This window comes from Procambarus clarkii, chromosome 16 (genome assembly GCF_040958095.1).
Source record: "Procambarus clarkii isolate CNS0578487 chromosome 16, FALCON_Pclarkii_2.0, whole genome shotgun sequence".
In the NCBI taxonomy this organism is placed as follows: Eukaryota; Metazoa; Arthropoda; class Malacostraca; order Decapoda; family Cambaridae; genus Procambarus; species Procambarus clarkii.
The window spans coordinates 34,764,767-34,788,174 of record NC_091165.1 but is presented as its reverse complement, the minus strand read 5'-3'; the positions used below and the strand labels follow the sequence as shown (position 1 = coordinate 34,788,174).

At 44.8% G+C, this 23,408-nt stretch overlaps 2 protein-coding genes across 2 annotated transcripts; one reads left to right on the top strand and one right to left on the bottom strand.

The window, feature by feature from the left end:
• Positions 1–353: 353 nt before the first annotated feature.
• On the bottom strand, positions 354–16,221 carry LOC123760119 (motile sperm domain-containing protein 1). Its single transcript, XM_045745608.2, has 6 exons — positions 16,086–16,221; positions 13,596–13,745; positions 11,507–11,670; positions 6,737–6,896; positions 1,631–1,783; positions 354–1,332 (listed from the first exon to the last, which is right to left on the bottom strand). Exons 2-6 carry the CDS (start codon positions 13,732–13,734, stop codon positions 1,298–1,300), a joined length of 651 nt encoding a protein of 216 aa, XP_045601564.1. The 5' UTR covers positions 13,735–13,745; positions 16,086–16,221; the 3' UTR covers positions 354–1,297.
• A 3,770-nt stretch (positions 16,222–19,991) lies between these two features.
• Positions 19,992–20,849, top strand: LOC138365325 (platelet binding protein GspB-like). The gene has a single exon (XM_069325619.1). The coding sequence runs from the start codon at positions 19,992–19,994 to the stop codon at positions 20,847–20,849; it is 858 nt and encodes a 285-aa protein (XP_069181720.1).
• The last annotated feature ends 2,559 nt before the right edge of the window (positions 20,850–23,408 follow it).

Here is a 23,408-nt window from a genome sequence, read left to right as displayed (position 1 = left end):
GACGTCATTACCGAGCTTTCCAGCTCTATTGCAACAAAAGTACAATAGAATTTTTTTTTTATTTTTCCCGTGATCAGTGAACAGAACTTAACAGATAAGCAAAAAAAAAAAAAAAAAATTTTGTTTTTGTTTTTCAAAATGACATGCGCCTGTGGGAATGGCAGGATATTAGACCCCGAGCATGATAAGGGTTAAAGTTAGGCACTTTACAGTAGTACAAAGGATTATGGAAACTTCTATAGGAAGCTGCCAAATAAAAGAGCGCAAGCATTTGGATGCTACAAAGCATCACATATGGGGAAGGGGGACAACAAATTTAAACTAGAACTTGGCAAAAGAGAAAACACATACAGTATATATAAATATTGTGCATTTTTTTTATTAAGATTAACTGCATTGCATAAAAATCTGATAAAAGACCAGTTACATATATCTATTCCCAATTTCTACAAAATTTTAATAATTTCATCTTGGGCAAATTTTACTAACAGCTGGCTTCCTTACTTTAACACATGTTAGTATACATAGACAAATCGAGATACATTAATTGCATAATACGAGTGTTGAAATTTGCATATATGTATCAGAGCATATTAAAAAATGAGTGCTCTACTCAAGTCACTCACACCAATGAAACCCCCATTACAATACTTCCACTGCAACAGTGATACACATGATATGCCACAAGCTCATTGTCTATGCTGCATGTTGCTGTCAAGCGAGTGCATCAATGTCGAGGCATTGTCTCCCGAGAAGCCTCACCAGACTAACTACTCGATACTACAAATGTTACAAATGTAAACTCACTTTCCTGCTCACTTTACTCTATGTTCTCTTGAACTCCATTTTGGATACATTATGAAAAAAAAATCAAGACTACTTTGTTAAACAAATCATGCCTAGATTACAGCAACAGAAACATGTACAAAATTATACACATTATACCTGCATATTTATATAAAATCTGAGCAAAATAAACTTTCTTATCGATACATAGTAATGTAAGAGACTAAAGACACTTTCATTCAATAGTATTAAAATAAAATAGTTACACGAGATGTACATCATTAGTCAACGTCTCAAATACATAGAAACATGCTACCAAGCTAATTTTATAACATGCAGACAAGTTGAAACATACAAAATACATAATTTTACATTGAGAACTATATCACATGACCTATGCACTGACACTTTCTTTAGACATACTCATACATAAAAGGCATTTAGTACGGCATTTTAAAATGGCCCGGCATCACTGCGATCTTCAATGCCCCGGGATTTCCATCTTCAGAAGTCACCCTGCTCTTAAAATAGCATATGTCAAGAGACCTGCAAAACAAATATGAAGTGAATTTAAAAATGGTTTGAATTAGCAAAAGAAAAAATCTAAATTGGCATCAAAACAAAAATAATATAATAATAATAATAATAATAATAATAATAATAATAATAATTTTTATTTAGGTAAGGTACATACATAGAGATTTTACAAAGTTTGTTGGCTTTATAGATAGAGCTAGTACATACAATGCCTAAAGCCACTATTACGCAAAGCGTTTCGGGCAGATTATTTATTGCTGTAAATAATTTCCACACTAAGGAAACAGTCATATAAACCATGTCTTACCTAGTACATATGCTAATACAATTTTGATGTTAGAGTTCAGGTGCAAGCAAGAAGGAATTCTCGAATCAGCCGAGTCACCCTCAGTGGGCACCAGTAACCCACAAAGGCAAATGGTAGCAGCAGCAACTAACACCAGGCTTGGACCAGCATTCCCTGAAATATGTTTGGTATAAATCACTAAACTAATTTTACTTAAATTTTTATTGTTTAAAATTAGAATTTGGGTAAGAAACCCAACTAACTCTGGTTATTCTGCACTCTTCTAGTTTATAAAAAAAATATACAAATATTCCTCAAGAATGAACAGACAAATTATTATATACAGTGGTACCTCAGTTTTAAAATTTTATCCGTTCCCAGAGACAATTCAAAAAACGAATATTCAAAATTTTAGACCAATTTTCTAACTATTCAGACTAATTTTCCCACAAGAAAAAAATTGAAATTAATTTTTGAATATTAATTTCAAAATTGAATTAATATTTTTAGGGGTGTGGAATGGATTAACAAAATTTTTTTTATACAGAATAATACTCATAGGCACCTTACCTTTATTGAGGACTTGTTGGCGCATGAAAAAGCGAGGAAAGGGGGGGGGTGGAAGAGGTGTTAAGTGTTTGCAAGGCAAGTCCCCTTCCACTGTAATAGCAGTAATGACATTTCTGGTGTACTCCCTTACATTTTGCAGGCATACCACTAGGAACCTGGTTGAAGCTCACTGCTTGCTTGTCTTCCTAAGAAGCTGTCTATAGACACTTTTTTCCCCCTTATGTTTTAAGACTTTCCTGTAGTGAGACATCACATTGTCTCACTTTGAATGATCTCTTGTTTTTCCTCCACCACAACTATTTTCTTAGGTTGAACTTTACCACCGACTTACTCTGAACCCATGGCGTGATATAAAAACTTTTATGTTCAGAAACAAAAAACAGCATTGAATGTAATGAAACGCCATTTTCTGGGCGAGACCCGGAGGCTCCCCAGAGCTATACTGAGCTGATGTGCATATATTAGACCATGGCAAGTCAATCTATGGAGTTCTAGGCTTACAGGGGACCAGAGCCAGAACCTGACCCCCCCTCAAGAAGAGGCATAAGGAGCAATGGCCTAAAGACACCCCCGTGTAATTGGAAGCAGTGTCTGCCATCTACCAGGTCAGGCACCCAGAAAGGTAGGAATTCCAAAAGAAACTACTGCTGGTCAAAATTTGCAAACCAAAAGCCGAACTAGCAAACAAAGCTCTCCAATCATAAACAAGGAAACAAACATGACGTCACCACAACCACCACGCATCCGTCTGCACAACCCCTATCCCTGGGGTGGGGGACAGGGGGGGGGGTCCCCAGACCTCCATGCCTGCAACTTCTCAGTTCAGATGCAGAGTATATATATATAAAAAAAAAACTGATCGGGAGGGGAGGGAGGGATGCCGGGGAGCCTCCGAGTCTCACCCGGAAAATAGAGTTTCATTACATTCAACGCTGGTTTTCTGTGGAGCCCCCCCCTTCAGCTCCCGGAGCTACCTAACCAAAGAAAGAAAAGGGTCTTACTTGTAGGCACATGGCGGTCGTCACTCGCTCCTCAACTTTAAGTCGAGACAACTTGCTGCAACCTGCAACCCAAGGCTACACACGCCCAAGAAGGACCAGGAACATCAACGAGGTACCGTGCGGCTACGACCCTGTTTGACCTCAAAAAGCCCAGTACCCAAATGTCAGCCCAGGACATAATACCAAAAAAAAAGCAGCCAAAGCCGCGAACTTACGAACGTCGTGGCCACAGGGATAGACCACAAGCTGGCTGAACCGAATAATCCTGCTGAAGACCTGGAAGACCCACGCCCTGGAACAAGAAAGAAGGGAAACCGGGTCTACCCAAAGCGCGTCCCCTGCCATGGAGATCGTGGGGTGCAAATAATGGCGAAGTCGCAACCTGACAAAACACTATGCACCCCTGGCCGAACCAACCAAGCATCAACAACCCAATGACCCCTTTGGAAAGCAGCAGACTCATTTTTTGCCAGAAAAGGAGGAGACGGCTGCAAATGAACGAAACAATCACCAGGACCGAAAGAGAAGAAACCCTAATGCCGGAGGAGAGCATGAAGCTCCCCGACCCGACCCCCAGAGGCCAATACCCACAAGAAAAGAACCTTAGAAAAACAGTCCTGAATCGAGGGGGCCACCACAAACCGAGGAGAAGAGAGCACCCGGTCTAATGACCAGGACGGCTCGGGCAGCGCACGAGCAGGCTGGAAGTAAAGCGACGACCGAGATAGCTTGCGGAACAGAGCAGAAGTAAATATAATCTGCCCCAAATGCAAGTTGCAGCAGCTCCGCCAACACCACACAATACGAGGCGACAGTATTTGGCACAAGACGACTGTCCTGAAACAACCAAAAGAATAACAAAACAACCCGATCAGAAATCGAAGACAACCTTCGAAGAGACAAAGTGCTGAAAAGTGCTCAAAAAGTGCCAGGAAATTTCATACTGCCATTGAGACGGAACTTGCAGGTGGGACTCCAACAAAGCCACCTGATCACCATAGAAGCGTTTATAAACCCACGTCAAAAAGACCAAATGCGAAGATTGGAGAAGACCGAACCAGCCATGTACTGGACCGGACTGATCTGTTGAAAGAGAGAGAGTCACAGGAAGACCCTCTGGTTCGGACTTGACAAGCGAGCCAAAACTAAGCGACAACCAAACCGGTGATACAGGTACAGTTAACCCCACCTCGACCACTTCAGCCGAAAGGCAAATGACCCCGATGGCCTCGCATACTGGGAAGGGCGCTACATACACTGGAAGACGCCTTGACCAAGCCGATGTGAAGAGGTCCACCTCCGGGAACCGTAGGTTTGGCAGAGCCAACTGAACAAGTCGGCCATCCATTCCATGGATAGGGGAATGAACCAAGACAGGCCGTCCACCAGGACGTTTGACACCCCTCCCCCTGTACATGAACCTCCAGGAGAGCCTAACCCCAAGAACTCGGCAGACGAGTCGCCCTAAAGAGCCAAGGACCGCATCGAACCCCCGTGGTTCAGACAATGAACCACAGGGGAGTCGTCTGAATGGAGCCAGATTGCTCTGCGAGCAATATGAACCCTCCGAAGCGAATGCGACACTACCGCAAACTCCCACACCATGCTGTAAACCCGACAGAAGGACGGACCCCACCAACCCTGGCCGGCCTGGTGAGCACTGGTCACAAAACTCCAGCCGCGAGACAAGGCATCTGAACACATCGAGCAAGGGCTCGAGGAGGCATCACGGCACAGAATCCCGAAAAATCCACAGAGGAAGCTGGCGATGCAGCAGCCAAGGCAAGGCTCCTGGGATCCGAGCCCAGTGATTGCAAGAGCAGCGAAGGAGACTTACCCGAAGAAACCTGAACAGCCGCATAAGCCAGATCCGACCCGACGGGTAGTCCAGCACGGCAAAGTTCAGGCTCCCACACAAACGCTCTACCAACCGACGTGTGATCTGGGTGCCCTCCAAAAACAGTCTTAAGCGGGACTGCAGCCACAACAACGGAGCAGGAGGGAGAGACTAGGAAGTGGTTCGAGAATCCCACACAAGACCCAACCAAGTCTGAACCCGAGAGGGAACTAAATGGAACTTCCTCCAGTTCACCAAGAACACACACCCAGCGAGCTGGGAAAGAGCCAAATTCCTGGCAACCACACACACACAGTTCTTGCACCAGTGATGTTTATTGTTTATATGAACATGTTTGCTGATGATGCCAAGATAATAGGAAGGATAAGAAACTTGGATGATTGTCATGCCCTTCAAGATGACCTGGACAAAATAAGTATATAGAGCACCACTTGGCAAATGGAATTTAATGTTAATAAATGCCATGTTATGGAATGTGGAATAGGAGAACATAGACCTCACACAACCTATATATTATGTGAGAAATCTTTAAAAAATTCTGATAAAGAAAGATCTAGGGGTGGTTCTAGATAGAAAACTATCACCCGAGGACTACAAAGAATATTGTGCGAGGAGCCTATGCCACGCTTTCTAACATCAGAATTTCTTTTAAATACATGGATGGCGATATACTAAAGAAATTGTTCACGACTTTTGTTAGGCCAAAGCTAGAATATGCAGCGGTTGTGTGGTGCCCATATCTTAAGAAGCACATAAACAAACAGGAAAAGGTGCAAAGACATGCTACTAAGTGGCTCCCAGAACTGAAGGGCAAGAGCTACGAGGAGAGGTTAAAGGCATTAAATATGCCAAAACTAGAAGACAGAAGAAAAAGAGGCAATATGATCACTACATACAAAATAGTAACAGGAATTGATAAAATCGACAGGGAAGATTTCCCAGAGACCTGGAACTTTAAGAACAAGAGGTCATAGATTTAAACTAGCTAAACACAGATGCCGAAGAAATATAAGAAAATTCACTTTTGCAAACAGTGGTAGACGATTGGAACAAGTTAGGTGAGAAGGTGGTGGAGGCCAAAACTGTCAGTTTCAAAGCGTTATATGACAGAGTGCTGGGAAGACGGGACACCACGAGCGTAGCTCTCATCTTGTAACTACACATAGGTAATTACACCTCACAATCAGCCTGGATAGCTCCGGGGAGCCAATGGGGCTTTCCCCAGAAAATAGCATGACAACTTAGAAGACAAGAGTTTTAGTTTAGATGGACTGCATGAACCAAGTGAGTGAACATGTAAAGCTGAATGTGCCCATCAAAGATGAGATCCTGGCTGCTAGGCAAGTGAATGAGGGTAGATGGCAGGTTAGGACTCTAGGTGACCTTGGCAGCTATCTGGTGGCAGTCAGGCTTTACAACTGGGGTTTTTACTCTGCAGAAATGACTTATTTTCCTCTGATTAATATTTTTCTTTCAGATAGATTATCTCCAATCTCCAAGCTTGTCTCATCTTGCAGGGAGCCTGATTCTGGTCCTCGCTCCTGGTAGGTTCAAGTGGGTCTTTGATTCCTAGCACAGTTCCTTAAGGCTTGGCAGCCTCAGTGCTATAGCTCAGAGCTACTGAGGAAGTCCCTTTCAGAAAATCTATGTACACACAAGAGTACTGTTCTGGAATTTAATATACCATATAAACGATACCTTGATGGTGCGGTGGGAGAAAAATTCTGTCTGTAGCTCCTTCCCCCACACCAGAGCGTGTGGGAGCATGGACGGACACGAACTGGTCACTATCAGTCCCACTACGTGGCTCTGGCACATCACTCAGCAACACAGCTGGGACATCCTTCTTTCCCAGTACCTAGAAAAAGCAATTCAATTTTGAAAACTGGTAGCCCTTGTCATTAGTTCTATAGCATTTGATTAGAAGTTTCTGCAAGAGAATGAATAAGCTTAAGTGAAAACAACTAATATGTAGTGTAATTTGGCTACTGCTAGGCACCGAAGACAAGTTTTCAGTACATGCAGTATTTAAGTAATGATAAAACAGAAAGAGATAATTTTAAAATTAATTGAATTGAATTTCCCATTGTTGGAGAGAGGAAGGTTGTTAGGCTTACCAATGTATTCCTAGCCAATAACCGACATCCCTCTGGATACAACTAACAGTCTACCGATTGTCCGATGCGTGTTTACAGCTACACGAACAGAAAAATTGAATACTTCTGCTTCCATAGCTGCTTCTGCTCTGCTTCCATAGCACTTAAGGCCATGGCAGACAACCAGAACAGTGTTCTGCTTGTCTTCCACATCATGGTGATCTAGCAATTGTGAGAGGCAAGAGTGCCCACTTCTGAATAAATGTCTGGGGGGTTATGTAGATGTTGAATTCCATGTGATTTGTAATCTTACTTCTTGCACTTTCAAAGAATTTTATGACGTGTGAAGTTAGAGCTTTTGGTCTATACCTTTTTGCATTCGGTTTACTTCCTCCTTTATGAAGTGGCATGATCTCCACCGTTTTAATCACGTCCGAGATAACACCAGAATCTAGGCTCTGTCTCTAAAAGGTGTTTGGGGCCCAAGATACAGGTAGTATTGTTTTGCAATTTTCAATGAATATAGAATTACAGGAGACTGGGCCTAGTGCTACAGCTACTACAAAGTCCAGTGGGGTTTAGGATGACATCTGATGTATGGTTTGATGTTGGAGTCTGTCACACAATTTCCCTTCACGAGTAGGGTAACGTCGTCATTACTCCAGTCTTCAGCAATTACATATGTTACCATTTAATAAGTTAACAAGTTTTGTCAATTCCTTGAAGTAAATCCTAATGACAGAAGTAACATGTGAAGTTACTAACCAAGATGCAAGACTGCTCTGCAGTCTTGCCAAGCGCTAGTTAATCTAACACTTACAACAGATAAGCTTCCAGCATTGAGAAACATGCCGTCACCGTCTAGATGTCTGGGTTTCCGATATAAATAGTGGCGTCCAGGTAATGATCTTTAATCTTGCTCAGGTGCTCCGGGGTGGAACACTTCAACTCTTTTATGAAGAATTATGACAGGTCATTTTGGTGTCAAGTAACTTATCTTAGTCATCGACTGTATTTAGCTTTTTTAAATCTTTGTCAAAGAGTTTTATGTTGTCCTAAAGAATTAACACAAAAATAAACAAAGTATGCAACCAAGATGTATTTCAAATGTTAAAAGTAATTTTGTTTTATTACATTAATTTCTATTTTTCCTAGTGGTTTTTCCAACTTCAATTCTTGATCCTCATGATCACATCACAAAGGCCATGTGGCTTTTTGTTTATGTCATGTCTAAGCATACCATCTGCTGGGTATAACTGCAGTACCGTGTCCCACAACATGTCTTGTTAAGAATTCATTTAGATCATTGATCTTCAACGTGTTTAGGTGGTTCACTGAAAAGAGAATTGTACCAAAGCCTCAGTATTTCACTCATTTCTTTGTTGTCATCTGTGAAAGTTCCATCACCCTTGTGCAATGGCCCAATGCTGGATGTGGTTTTTGTTCTAGTTTTTACATAGGATAAAAGCATGTTGGATTCCTCTCTCTCGCTTTTACTCTGCCTCTCCTAGATTTTATAAGATTCCTGTAGCTTTAAGTATTCGCGACAGTAATCGGCATAAGATGCCGGTCCAGGAAAAGCAAAGAAAGAAAAGACAAGACAACCCTAACCGACACCGACGAAACCCTACGAAGAGAAAGGAAATGGTGGAAAGACTACCAAGAAACTTCATACTGCCACCGAGAAGAAAACTGCAGGTGGGACACCATGAAGGAAGCCACCGGAACGCCATAAAAAAAGTGGCGATACACCCACGCCAGAAAAACAGACGCGAACAGTGGAAGAGCAAGTCTAACCAGCGAGGTACCTCACCAGCTCGTCCCGCCGAAAGAGGTAGAGCCACGGAAAAAAACACCCGGGTTCGGACACCAAGCAAGCAGCACCTGAAACCAAGGCTGGGCCAGTCACCATGGAGCCAGGAGAATCACCCTCCCCTGATAGGATTCAAGCTAAGCCAGAACCCGGAGCAGCAGCTGGACCGGGGAGGGAGAGGTACACGAACCTCCCTCCCACCCACCTCAACTTGTCCTGTTGAAAGGCGTCTACCGGGAGAGCCTTGCAGTCAGGGAACGGCACCATGTACAACGAGAGAGACCATGCCGACACGAAGAGCTCCACCTCCAGGTACCCATATGTCTAGCAAAGCCAAAGGAAGTAGGTGGAATCGACCATCCACTCCATGGAAAGAGGAATGAAGCAAAACAGGCCGTCTGCCAGGACTTTGGACATACTCCGAATGTAAATACCGCACAGAGCTAAACCCCAAGAACTCGACAGAAGAACTACCCAAAGTGACCAGCCCCAAAGAACCATGGACTGAAAAGACCCTTCTTCCCCCCACCCCCCACCCCTCAGTCGAGACAAAGAACCATGGGGAAGCAGTTCAAATGGAGCCAGACCACAGAGCCCCGAGGAAGCCGAATCTGTTACAGTGCCTGCCACACTGCTGCACGCTCCCGCACTGCCGTGTGAGCCCGACATAATGGATAGCCCCCAATGCACCAGACCTGACTGGTCACAAAGCCCCAACTGAGAGACAAGGCATCCCTGAACATACCGAGAGAGAAGAGATAGGCGCCATGTTAACGAACCCCGAAAAAAGAAAATGAAGAGGAAGCCAGTGACGTAGCAACCAGCCCAAGGACTCCAAGGAATGAACCTAGTGACCACAAGCGTGGCAAAAGAGGCTGCTCCAAAGATACCAGAACAACCTCCGAAGCCAAACCCTACCCAGAGGATAAACCAACTGCACAGCTGGTCGAGCAATATCAGAGTGACCTGGGTCCGCCTCAAAAATAGCTGAAGGCGGGACTGCAACCAGAGCAGAGCTGCAGAAGAGAAATTCTCGCAGTCCAAGAATCCCACACTAGGCCCAACAAAGTCCAAACCTGGGATGGAACCAACCAAGACTGCCTCCAATTTGCCAGGAACCCGAATCCAATGAGCTGGGGAAACAGATCCCTGGCTAGCAGACTAGTAGACCTGCTGGGAGCCCACACCAACCCATTGTCGAGGTAGGCCAAAACCACATCAGCATATCCCCCCCCCCATTGCCCCGTCAATGCTGCAAACCCCGAGAAGCCAACCAGCCACAGAGCGAATACCATGTCGACCAGATGACGAAAGCCCTGGGAAACCCACTGATGCAGAAACTGGCACCAAAGGCCTACCCAGACCAAACATAACCCAATCAAGAAGTCCTGGAATGACATCCCATCCCCTCAGGGGGGGGGGGGGGGGGGGATTGGACAAAGGGAAGGACGGTACAAAAACCCCCTCCCGAATCAGGGGTGACGAACAACCTTCAACTTCACAGAAGGCGAGAATGGACTCTCAAAGAAGTATCCATGGTACCAGAGCCCACAGTGGTTTTCCAGGGCCCATAGAGTGAATAAGCCTTACAGGAATCCCAGGTGCTGGGGCCTGGCAAGTCTGAAGAATCCTATCAGATAGCTCGCAAACTGACTACCAGTAGCAGCTGTGAAACCTTGGGGACAGGAGGACCACCAAAAGGACCTAGGCTAGCCTAATAAGAAGCTAGACAGACCACCTCCATCCACAAAAATCAAGTGCCAGCAAGAAAAACCAAAATGTCCCTAAATGCACACTACAAATGGCCAGAGATAAACCTCTACTGCAGTGTTTAAGTAAAGCCAGCTGTGCCAGCTGGTGTGCCCCTCCCAGCCAATAACACCCCTACCTGGGGCAAAACAGATAGCCCAAGACCCCCGATGTACCCCCAAGAGCGAAGACAACCTGAAGAAATGAGGACCACACACAACTAGAACAGCCACACAGGGCAAAATCCATAACAGGAACTTGAGGCCAGGAGACTAATTCAACCGCCACACTGGACCGGCTACCTCCACTTCCGGGGGGGGGGGTGGTGGAAGGGGTAGTGCCAACGAGCAGGAGCATTAGTTGGATGAAGTGTTGCTTGTTTGTTTTCTTTCTGGTGGAGTTCTTTTGCTCTTGTCAGACGTAGGTTGCAATTTTCAGATTGTGATCCATTGTATTTCGCCTATCTTTCTGGATGCCTTCCCCAGTCGATAGCAATTATGATGTACTATAAATGTAAAGTGTTTATAGGCCATTGCTCCCTGTGCGCCTCCGAGGGGGGCCAGGCTCTGGCTCGTGGTCCTCGGGAGGTAAAAGAACTTGTGACCGATGAACCCAAACTAATGTAGTATTACTGTATATCAGTTCGGAGAGCTTCAGGGACTCTCCGACGGAAAACAGGAAAGCAAAGTGTCATTACACTTTGCATCATAACATAACCTGTCATAATATTTTGTAATTAAAACTTATTAGATTTAAATATCAAGATAATACAGCACTGTACTGTATAGAGAACAAGCATCTTTAACATACCTTTTTCTTTCCATCTTCACATATTTGTATGCGAATTTTATCCCTCAGACTCGCCTCACTTAATGAGAGATTTGTTCGCGTTATAATGATGTCCAATGAACATTTTGAACGAACAATGCCCTTCGGACTATCCACGTTGAAACAGGATGGGTTATTACACAGGACTGAAAATAATTGAATATTAAGTCATTAAGCTTATGAGTCATTTTATTAATACTAATTAGATGTCACTTCAAGAAGAATGTAATGAAATATTTCAATACCATATACAAATGTCTCAAATGATTCTTAATGAACTTTCCATAAAAAAAAACTTTACTCAATAATGACCTATTTCTTTGTAAAGTACCTAAAAGGAATCCAAGAGGGCATAACAAGAATAGAAGTCAATCTGGAAGTGAAGACATCCTATACATATGACTGTACGAGGGAAAACGAGAGTAGGCCCCCCCCCCCACCATGAAAAATAATAGAAAATAAATAGAAAATAGATAGAAAAATGAGGGCAGTAAGCAGAGGCAATGTATCGGACTGGAGGAATGTCACAAGTGGAGTACCACAGGACTCGGTTCTTGCACCAGTGATGTTTATTGTCTACATAAATGATCTACCAGTTGGTATACAGAATTATATGAACATGTTTGCTGATGATGCCAAGATAATAGGAAGGATAAGAAACTTAGATGATTGTCATGCCCTTCAAGATGACCTGGACAAAAATAAGTATATGGAGCACCACTTGGCAAATGGAATTTAATGTTAATAAATGCCATCTTATGGAATGTGGAATAGGAGAACACAGACCCCACACAACCTATATATTAAGCGAGAAATCGTTGAAGAATTCTGATAGAGAGATCTAGGGGTCGTTCTAGGTAGACAACTATCGCCTGAAGACCACAAAGAACGTTGTGCGAGGAGCCTATGCCACGCTTGCTAACTTCAGATTTGCTTTTAAATACATGGATGGCGATATACTAAAGAAATTATTCACGACTTATTCTAGCTTCGGCCTAACATGCAGCAGTTGTGTGGTGCCCATATCTTAAGAAGCACAAACAAACTGGAAAAGGTGCAAAGACATGCTACTAAGTGGCTCCCAGAACTGAAGGGCAAGAGCTACGTGGAGAGGTTAGAGGCATTAAATATGCCAAAACTAGAAGAGAAGATAAAATAGTATACGTATAAAACGTACAAAATAGTAACAGGAATTGATAAAATCAATAGGAAGATTTCCCCCAAGACCTGGAACTTCAAGAACAAGAGGTCATAGGTTTAAACTAGCTAAACACAGATGCCAAAGATATACAAGAAAATTCACTTTCACAAACAGTGGTAAACGGTTGGAACAAGTTAGGTGAGGTGAGGTGGTGGTGGAGGCCAAGACCGTCAGTAGTTTCAGAGTTATATGACAGAGTGCTGGGAAGACGGGATACCACGAGCGTCGCTCTCATCCTGTAACTACACTTGGGTAATTACCTGTTGATTGACAGTCGAGAGGCGGGACCAAAGAGCTAGAGCTCAACCACTGCAAGCACACATAGGCGAGCGCGCACACACACACACACACACACGCGTGCAAACACACACACCTTGCAATAAGGAAGACGAAGGTAGATTCTTTCAGTGCATTTCCCTTTATGACCACCCACACAGCACCATTTCCTTTCATTTCATTGACTCATTTGTGTTTCTGTTCCCAGCTTCCACCTATGTCCTCTTATAACAATTTATCTCAGTTTAACAAGAATTTAACACTTTACCTGGCTGATAACTCTTAATGTGTCCTTATATTAATACAGTATATAGTACTCGGTTTGGCCGAGGACGCATGCTGCATTCTAAGTTAAAATTTGTTAAAAATCCATTTTTTTTTTGCTATTATTATGGGACCGAGTGTGCCAACGGCTCACTTTACATTTCCAAGAAACGTAGGTCTATGATGTAGGTACGAATCCTCGTCATGACCCTTGTAGATTTGTTCACTATGCTAATTTATAAAATATTATTCATCTAAATATGGTAGACATTTTAATTATTTTTCAAGGAGTATAAATAATAATCCATCGAACTGTGCCAGAACACTCACCTGTATACGAGATGCAAAACTCATAAGGGTTATACAAGGTCACAATTTGCTTGTGACTAGTATGATCAGCAACGTAAAAGGTAAGCGATGGGGGAAAGACGAACACTGGGACTCTGCCATCCAGCCCACTTGGTTGCATCACCACATTACCTGAGCAAAGAATAAATAGTATACATGTTAGCATTATGTTAAGTAATGTCTAAAATAAAGCAATAAACTATTTCCAACCAACAGATGGCTCACTGGGCGATGGCCTAAACTTTGAGTGGGGAGTCCGTATAAACAACTGGGCGATGGCCTATACTTTGAGTGGGGAGTCCGTATAAACAACTGGGCGATGGCCTATACTTTGAGTGGGGAGTCCGTATAAACAACTGGGCGATGGCCTAAACTTTGAGTGGGGAGTCCGTATAAACAACTGGGCGATGGCCTAAACTTTGAGTGGGGAGTCCGTATAAACAACTGGGCCTCTACCCTTCAGACCGAACTATTTGCCTTTCTACTTGCACCGAAATGTGTACAAGTCGCCAAACTTGATACATTAATTGTAAGTGACTCTTTATCATCCTTAAATGCTCTCTACTCATAACTGTGACATGCTCGTGTCCGAAGCTAGATACAAATACAACAAAATTATTAAGGATGGTAACAGAGACCACATGAAATGGACTCTATCTGATGTTGGCCTCCGAATGCATGACAGAGCTGATAAGTTAGCCAAAGAATCTGCCTTTAAAGGAGCTGTTGAGTCTAACTTTGGATTGTCAATGAGCAATCTGAAAGCAGCAGTACACCAAGAACTTCAACAAGATCTTGTAGATCTGAGGCAAAGTGAAATTGACACCAGTAACTCCATCTATCATCATATTATCATGCAGGAGGAGCCACATATCTATGGATCATCCAATAATATCAGCAGACTTCTAGATGTTACTACTGCTCGGCTTAGACTGTTACAAGTATCTGGGAATTTTCATTATCTGCCGATGTAGACCTGACCAAATGTAAACTGTGTCAACAAAATTATTCGCACACCCTCCGTCACTATGTGATGGAGTGCGAAAAGATACGTGAATTTAGAGACAATTCTATAACCAATGTTCCAACAATGTGTAAATATTTCATTCAAAATGATCTACCAGAAATTTTAGCCAAATATCCCCAGTTTACTAACTGTTGGAAGTAACCAAGTGATTGTAACCTATCCACCGCTGCCCACTGGATGGGGGCGGTGTGCAGGACAAACATATCAATTGTGACACTAGCTCTCCACATATGTCAGTTGCTTAATTTAGAAATTGTACTTGTGGTCGATCTTGAACACATTCTTGATACGACGACTTTTACTGAATTTTGTAACTAGCTCATCAAGATTGTAACTTGCTTAGCTAAATGAATTGTGGGGTTCAGTCCCCGAGCCTATTATGTGCCTCTGTAACCCTTTCCACTACCGCCCACAAGATGGGTATGGGGTGCATAATAAATGAACTTACATACTATACAGTGAAATAAAAATAATAGGTCAATGGAAATGTTTACAGTATGTTAACTATACAGTACTAGGTGATGTGAAATGGAGCACTTGCACAGTTGTGTTTGTGGAGAACAAGCAATTATGCTCAGGAGAATGAGTGTGCATGCATAGGCCTAGGCCACATTACATAGTAACGTGGGCTACATTACTAAGGCCTATGTCCATGGAAGAAAAGTGAGGGACTCTGGATTTTTTTCCAAGATGGGGGGGATGGTTACTGGAGGTCCGAGGAAGCACAAGTGTGACCCCTTGTATGCACGGGAGTTTCGAATCGTATGATATAGAGTACTATCATCCCACGTCAGCTGGCACACCAACACCCCATAATACATGTGTCAGCTGATGCACTGCAGGGATTAAACATGTCATGACCCTCAAGCCAGCAGGGTCTATGGCCCCCATACTACACCACACCACCTGTGGGCCCCCCCCACACACCACACCACCTGTGGGGGCCCCCCCACACACACCACACCACCTGTGGGCCCCCCCCACACACCACACCACCTGTGGGCCCCCCCCCCACACACCACACCACCTGTGGGCCCCCCCCCCCCCACACACCACACCACCTGTGGGCCCCCCCCCACACACCACACCACCTGTGGGCCCCCCCCCCCCACACACCACACCACCTGTGGGCCCCCCCCCCCACACACCACACCACCTGTGGGCCCCCCCCCCCCCACACACCACACCACCTGTGGGCCCCCCCCCCACACACACCACCTGTGGCCCCCCCATACCTCATCACTGATCCCCCCTCATACCACACCATCTGTGAGCCCCCCCATACCACACCACCTGCGAGCCCCCCCCCCCCAATACTACACCACACCACCTGTGGGCCCCATACTACACCACCTGTGTAGTATGGGGCCCACAGGTGGTGTGGGCCACACAAACTACCCCATACACACAGCAAGTCTGCCCCACACGGTGGAGGCCCCACACACCTCAGGAGTGTACAGGAGAGGCAAGACAGGAGCAGTGACAGGAGTTCACACGATCACAACAAAGGCTTGTTTGTGAAGAACAGCTGGGCGGTGACGTCACTGACTGCTCATCCACTACGCCACAGCCAAGGGGCGCCACTTATAAACCAAGACTTCAACCCTCTGCACTTGCTATTACACTTTCTAACGTATTTACATATAAATTATAACCGAATACATAAATTAAATTAAATCAATCGTTACTTGGGTAGCTAACGTAGGTTTGTTATTGTTGATTATTCATGCAAGCACATGAGAATGGTGCAATAATTGCTCAAGACTGAAGAGGGTAACATGCAGACACTGGGAGCAGGTTAAGAAGCAGACACAGGAAGGAAGCAGACGTACATAATGTCAAAGACAGCACGGCTGTCTATCAGCCTGTCTACTAAAGACAGCAGCTGAAGTCCAAGCTCTTATAACGGGGAAATGATGACCAATACAGATGTCAGAAGATGAAGAAACTGCGAGGTTTCGGTCCATCCTGGACCATTATTTAGTAGTGTGTTAGGGAGAGGCTGTTTGTTGATGAAGCCACCACAAGACGTGGCACGGGCATGAATAGCCCGTAAGTGGGAGATATTTTTGGAGTGAATGTGATCTTTGGTCGTGAAAGTAGGTACGGCTTGTTGTGCTCGCATTTAAACTGTCAATTCTTACTATATGGCTGCTATCGCCAGGGAGGATAGTGCTCGACAGTATTTATGAGGGTGTGTGGGAGAGAGGAAGGAACTGGCCAATAAATAGAAGTGCAGGCAAGAGAAAATGATAATTTCTAGGAGGTAAAGGTGCAAGAATAATCACAAAAGAGATAGTGTGTAAGGAGGAACAGGTAAGAGAAGGCAATTCCTAGAAGATAGGAATAAGGTGAAAGGCAAGAATGGGATGAGCGTAAAAATGGGATGACGTAAGAATCAAGAGGGTAAGAAAAAAGGGGTAGGCTTAAAGGGCCGTGAGACCCACAAATATTCTAATTAAATGAAAATGACTTAAAATGGTATACAAATCTCCAATTATTTGGCAACGTCGTAAAAATTTCATCCCAGAATGTTACATGGATTTTACGTATATTAAAAAAAAATTCTGATTATAAAGAGAACAGCTCCTATTAACCTCCTTACCTACTGGTAAGAAATGTTAAAAAAAGAGATTAGGAAAGCAGAAAGAAACTATGAAGTTCGCATAGCAGAGCAAGCAAAGTCAAATCCTAAAGGTTTTTTTCAGTTATATCGAACTAAGACTAGGGAAAGGATAGGTCCATTAAAATCTGAGACAGGTCAAATAACGGATAATGACAAGGAGATGAGTAGTATTTTTAACAAATATTTTATATCTGTATTTGCTAAAGAAGAACTTAACAATATGCCTTCAGCCGAACAAGTCTATGTGGGTGGGGATGAGGACAGGTTGACTAGTTTAGCAGTTACCAGGGAGGATGTAACTAAACAATTAGAAAAACTAAAACCAAACAAATCCCCAGGGCCGGATGAAGTGTTTGCCAGGGTGCTTAAAGAATGCAAAGGGGAGCTTTCCGAGCCACTGTCTACCATATTTAATAAATCAATAGAGTCAAGCAGAGTGCCAGAGTCTTGGAAGGTAGCTAATGTGGTACCAATTTTTAAGAAAGGAGATAGATCACTTGCGTCAAACTATCGGCCAATTAGCCTAACGTCTATTGTGGGAAAGTTACTTGAATCAATAATTGCAAATACAATTCGTCTTCATCTTGAAAAACATAAATTAATAAATGAGTCGCAACATGGTTTTACAAATGGCCGTTCATGTTTAACAAATTTGCTAACTTTTTATTCCAGCATAGTTGAGGCAGTTGATAGTGGTAAGGATTGTGATGTTGTGTACCTTGACTTTAGCAAAGCTTTTGATACAGTGCCACATGAAAGACTAAAAAAATAGAAGCTTATGGTATTGGGGGTGCTATATTAACTTGGATTAGGGCATGGCTATTCCAAAGGAAACAGTTAGTATAAATGGGGTTAAGTCAGAGTGGGATAATGTTAGTGGAGTACCTCAGGGCTCTGTCCTGGGACCTCTGTTGTTTATAATATATATATAAATGATTTAGATTCAGGTTTGAGTAGCAACATTTGCAAATTTGCCGATGATACGAAAATCGGTAGGGAAATTAATTCGGAGGAGGACTCGCTATCACTTCAAGTTGATCTAGATAGGGTTTTGAAAATGGTCAAATGATTGGCAAATGCAGTTTAATGCTGATAAATGTAAAGTTCTGAGGCTAGGTAATGATGATAGAGTTACAAGATACGAGCTAGATGGTGTTGAGATTGCAAAGTCGGATTGCGAAAGGGATCAGAGTTATGATTAGTAAGAATTTAAAACAAAAGGATCAATGCATGAATGTTCGTAATAAGGCGAATAGGACACTGGGATTTATTAATCGAAGCGTTAGTAACAAGACACCTGGTGTGGTTCTTAAGCTATATCTTGCTCTGGTTAGGCCCCATTTAGATTATGCAGTTCAGTTTTGGTCGCCGTATTATAGAATGGATATAAATTCACTTGAACGTGTCCAACGTAGGATGACTAAGTTAATTCCCTAAATTAGAAATCTTTCATATGAAGAAAGATTAACAAAGCTTAAGTTGCATTCACTGGAAAGGCGAAGAGTTAGGGGTGACATGATAGAGGTTTACAAGTGGATGAATGGACCTAACAGGGGGATATTAATAGGGTATTAAAAATATCAACACAACACGAAACAATGGGTATAAATTGGATAAGTTTAGATTTAGGAAAGACTTGGGTAAATACTGGTTCAGTAACAGGGTTGTTGATTTGTGGAACCAATTACCGCGTAACGTGGTGGAGGTGGTGTCCCTCGATTGTTTCAAGCGCGGGTTGGACAAGTATATGAATGGGATTGGGTGGTTATAGATAGGAGCTGCCTCGCCTCGAGGAGCTGCCTCGTATGGGCCAATAGGCCTTCTGCAGTTACATTTATTCTTATTTAGAATATAGGAAGCCATGGCAGGCCTAATGTGCCTATACGAGGCAGCTATTTATATACACCCAAACTCATCGGCACCCATGTGTGACCTGCGCTTGAAACACTTCAGGGATCACACACAGAGCATACTAACGTGATGCATCAAATGAACAAATCCACAAGGGTCGTGACGAGGATTCGAACCTGCGTCCGGGAGCATCCCAGACACTGCCTTAATCGACTGGGCTACGACAGGGTTGAAACCGAAGTTCTACTGAACTTAGTGGATCCCGTAGCCTCTCCGAGGCACAAACCAGGCTTTTGCACAACCCCCCCCCCCTCCCTGCACCCGAGCTATGCCTTTTAAATAATATGTCTATACCAAATAATATACACATGGAAAATACTGGAGGGACAGGTCCCAAATCTACACAGTAAAATAACAACGTACTGGAGTGAACGACATGGAAGAAAATGCAGAATAGAACCAGTGAAGAGCAGAGGTGCCATCCGCACAATCAAGGAACACTGTATGAACATCAGAGGTCCGCGGTTGTTCAACGTCCTCCCAGCGACTATAAGAAATATTGCCGGAACAACCGTGGACATCTTCAAGAGAAAACTGGACGGTTTTCTAAGAGAAGTTCCGGACCAACCGGGCTGTGGTGGGTACGTGGGCCTGCGGGCCGCTCCAAGCAACAGCCTGGTGGACCAAACTCTCACAAGTCAAGTCTGGCCTCGGGCCGGGCTTGTGGAGTAGAACTCCCAGAACCCCATCAACCAGGTATCACCTGGGTAATGTTGCCCGATAAGCTGCTCCATATATCCACACTAAACTTACTCCAGCGCCAAAATGATATAAAACAAGACACTACTTACGGCGAGTTTGTCGGTGTTTGAGCATGACCCGCTGCAGGAATGGGTCGGTCCTCCGGTCCACGCTGCGCGACACATCGGTGGTGTTCCCTGACATTGTGTACATCACAGTGCTTCACAGTACGCCTCACAGTGCTTCACAGTGCTTCACAGTACGCCTCACAGTGCTTCACAGTACGCCTCACAGTGCTTCACAGTACGCCTCACAGTGCTTCACAGTACGCCTCACAGTGCTTCACAGTACGCCTCACAGTGCTTCACAGTACGCCTCACAGTGCTTCACAGTACGCCTCACAGTGCTTCACAGTACGCCTCACAGTGCTTCACAGTACGCCTCACAGTGCTTCACAGTACGCCTCACAGTACGCCTCACAGTGCTTCACAGTACGCCTCACAGTGCTTCACAGTACGCCTCACAGTACGCCTCACAGTGCTTCACAGTACGCCTCACAGTGCTTCACAGTACGCCTCACAGTACGCCTCACAGTGCTTCACAGTACGCCTCACAGTGCTTCACAGTACGCCTCACAGTACGCCTCACAGTGCTTCACAGTACGCCTCACAGTGCTTCACAGTACGCCTCACAGTACGCCTCACAGTGCTTCACAGTACGCCTCACAGTGCTTCACAGTACGCCTCACAGTACGCCTCACAGTGCTTCACAGTACGCCTCACAGTGCTTCACAGTACGCCTCACAGTGCTTCACAGTACGCCTCACAGTGCTTCAGTACGCCTCACAGTGCTTCAGTACGCCTCACAGTGCTTCAGTACGCCTCACAGTGCTTCAGTACGCCTCACAGTGCTTCAGTTCGCCTCACAGTGCTTCAGTTCGCCTCAGTGCTGCACAATGCTCCAGTACACCTCACCTCTGCCGCCTCACTGACCGTACTGATGCGAACCAGTAGAGTCGACGTGACCTGACCTTCCCTGAGGTTGTAGTTGACCTGACCTCCCCCTCCCCCCCTACACCAAGCTCAGGGTACCCCAATTACCCCCACTCCCCCCCCCCCACCAAGCATGTTTACTGATTCACTACCTCATAGTATAGGGGGGGGGGGGGGTAGAAATAGCCTAAGCTACTCTATCCCTTTGAGATGTATTTCTTTCTTATCTCAATAAACTTACTAGAACTTGAGCCTCATAGTAAACTTTATTGACATGAGCTGTAAACACATTGACTCACACTTAACGCCGGCGATAGTGTGAGACACAGGAGAGTGAAGGGTGGACCAGACAACCCGACCACCTGATGACAATGGTTCAGTACCACTGGTGATGTCACCGCCGCTCCCGAGTGGTAAATTCTAGTGAATTTATATCTATATTATATCCATTCTATATTACGTCGATCAAAACTGAATTGCATACTGTAAATGGGGCCTAACTAAAGCACGATATAGCTGAAGATCAACACCAGGTGTCTTGTTACTAACGTTTCAATAAATAAATCCCAGTGTCTTATTCGTCTTATTTCGAACATTTATGGATTGATTTTTCTGCCTTTAAATTCTTACTAATCATAACTCCCAGATCCCTTTCGCAGTCCGACTTCGCAATCTCAACACCATCTAGCTCGTATCTTGTAACTTTATCATCACTATGCAGCCTTAAACCTTACATTTCCAGTATTAAACTGCATCTGCCAATCTTTTGACCATTTTACAACCCTATTTAGATCGTCTTGAAGTGATGGCGAGTCCTCCGTGTTTATTTCTCCTCAGATGAGTAGGAGAGGGCTCGCCCAGCAGTTGAACATCTTCATGTTCCTGCAAAAACTGGTACCATCTGCAACCATTCCTATTTGCTTTACCCCTTGATCCTAAAGCTGGATGTCTGGCATTAAAATCCCCTACCACAAGTGTATCTTCAGAAAAGAAGGAATCTGGCAAGTATCTTAAATCAGAGATGTGTAGATTAATGAAATTTACCTCTCGGGCTTGTAACCGTATCCGCAATCTAATAGTATCACTACCTCTATATCTCTGAGGGATTCCAGTTATCTCAGGCAGGTATGGTACATTTGACATAACATGAGACCCCCCTAGTTCCTCCATCAGCAAATAGCTGAAAACCTCTATAGCCATTTAGCCTCAGAATACTACCATCCCATCGCCATAGTGACAGTATTGGGCAGCGCCACTCATCCTGTGAGTGGACACACCGCCATAGTGACAGTATTGGGCAGCGCCACTCATCCTGTGAGTGGACACACCGCCATAGTGACAGTATTGGGCAGCGCCACTCATCCTGTGAGTGGACACACCGCCATAGTGACAGTATTGGGCAGCGTCACTCATCCTGTGAGTGGACACACCGCCATAGTGACAGTATTGGGCAGCGCCACTCATCGTGTGAGTGGACACACCGCCATAGTGACAGTATTGGGCAGCGCCACTCATCGTGTGAGTGGACACACCGCCATAGTGACAGTATTGGGCAGCGCCACTCATCCTGTGAGTGGACACACCGCAATAGTGACAGTATTGGGCAGCGTCACTCATCCTGTGAGTGGACACACCGCCATAGTGACAGTATTGGGCAGCGCCACTCATCCTGTGAGTGGACACACCGCCATAGTGACAGTATTGGGCAGCGTCACTCATCCTGTGAGTGGACACACCGCCATAGTGACAGTATTGGGCAGCGCCACTCATCCTGTGAGTGGACACACCGCCATAGTGACAGTATTGGGCAGCGCCACTCATCCTGTGAGTGGACACACCGCCATAGTGAAAGTATTGGGCAGCGCCACTCATCCTGTGAGTGGACACACCGCCATAGTGACAGTATTGGGCAGCGTCACTCATCCTGTGAGTGGACACACCGCCATAGTGACAGTATTGGGCAGCGCCACTCATCCTGTGAGTGGACACACCGCCATAGTGACAGTATTGGGCAGCGTCACTCATCCTGTGAGTGGACACACCGCCATAGTGACAGTATTGGGCAGCGCCACTCATCCTGTGAGTGGACACACCGCCATAGTGACAGTATTGGGCAGCGCCACTCATCCTGTGAGTGGACACACCGCCATAGTGACAGTATTGGGCAGCGCCACTCATCCTGTGAGTGGACACACCGCCATAGTGACAGTATTGGGCAGCGCCACTCATCCTGTGAGTGGACACACCGCCATAGTGACAGTATTGGGCAGCGTCACTCATCCTGTGAGTGGACACACCGCCATAGTGACAGTATTGGGCAGCGTCACTCATCCTGTGAGTGGACACACCGCCATAGTGACAGTATTGGGCAGCGCCACTCATCCTGTGAGTGGACACACCGCCATAGTGACAGTATTGGGCAGCGCCACTCATCCTGTGAGTGGACACACCGCCATAGTGACAGTATTGGGCAGCGTCACTCATCCTGTGAGTGGACACACCGCCATAGTGACAGTATTGGGCAGCGTCACTCATCCTGTGAGTGGACACACCGCCAT

Coding starts and splice junctions, on each gene's coding strand:
- LOC123760119 (XM_045745608.2), bottom strand. CDS start 13,734: ATGCAACCAAGTGGGCTGGATGGCAGAGTCCCAGTGTTCGTCTTTCCC. Junction 6,897..11,506: donor GTGAAGATGGAAAGAAAAAG/GTATGTTAAAGA, acceptor TGCTTTTTCTAG/GTACTGGGAAAGAAGGATGT. Junction 1,784..6,736: donor TCTCCCACCGCACCATCAAG/GTATCGTTTATA, acceptor AACATATTTCAG/GGAATGCTGGTCCAAGCCTG.
- LOC138365325 (XM_069325619.1), top strand. CDS start 19,992: ATGACCCGCTGCAGGAATGGGTCGGTCCTCCGGTCCACGCTGCGCGAC.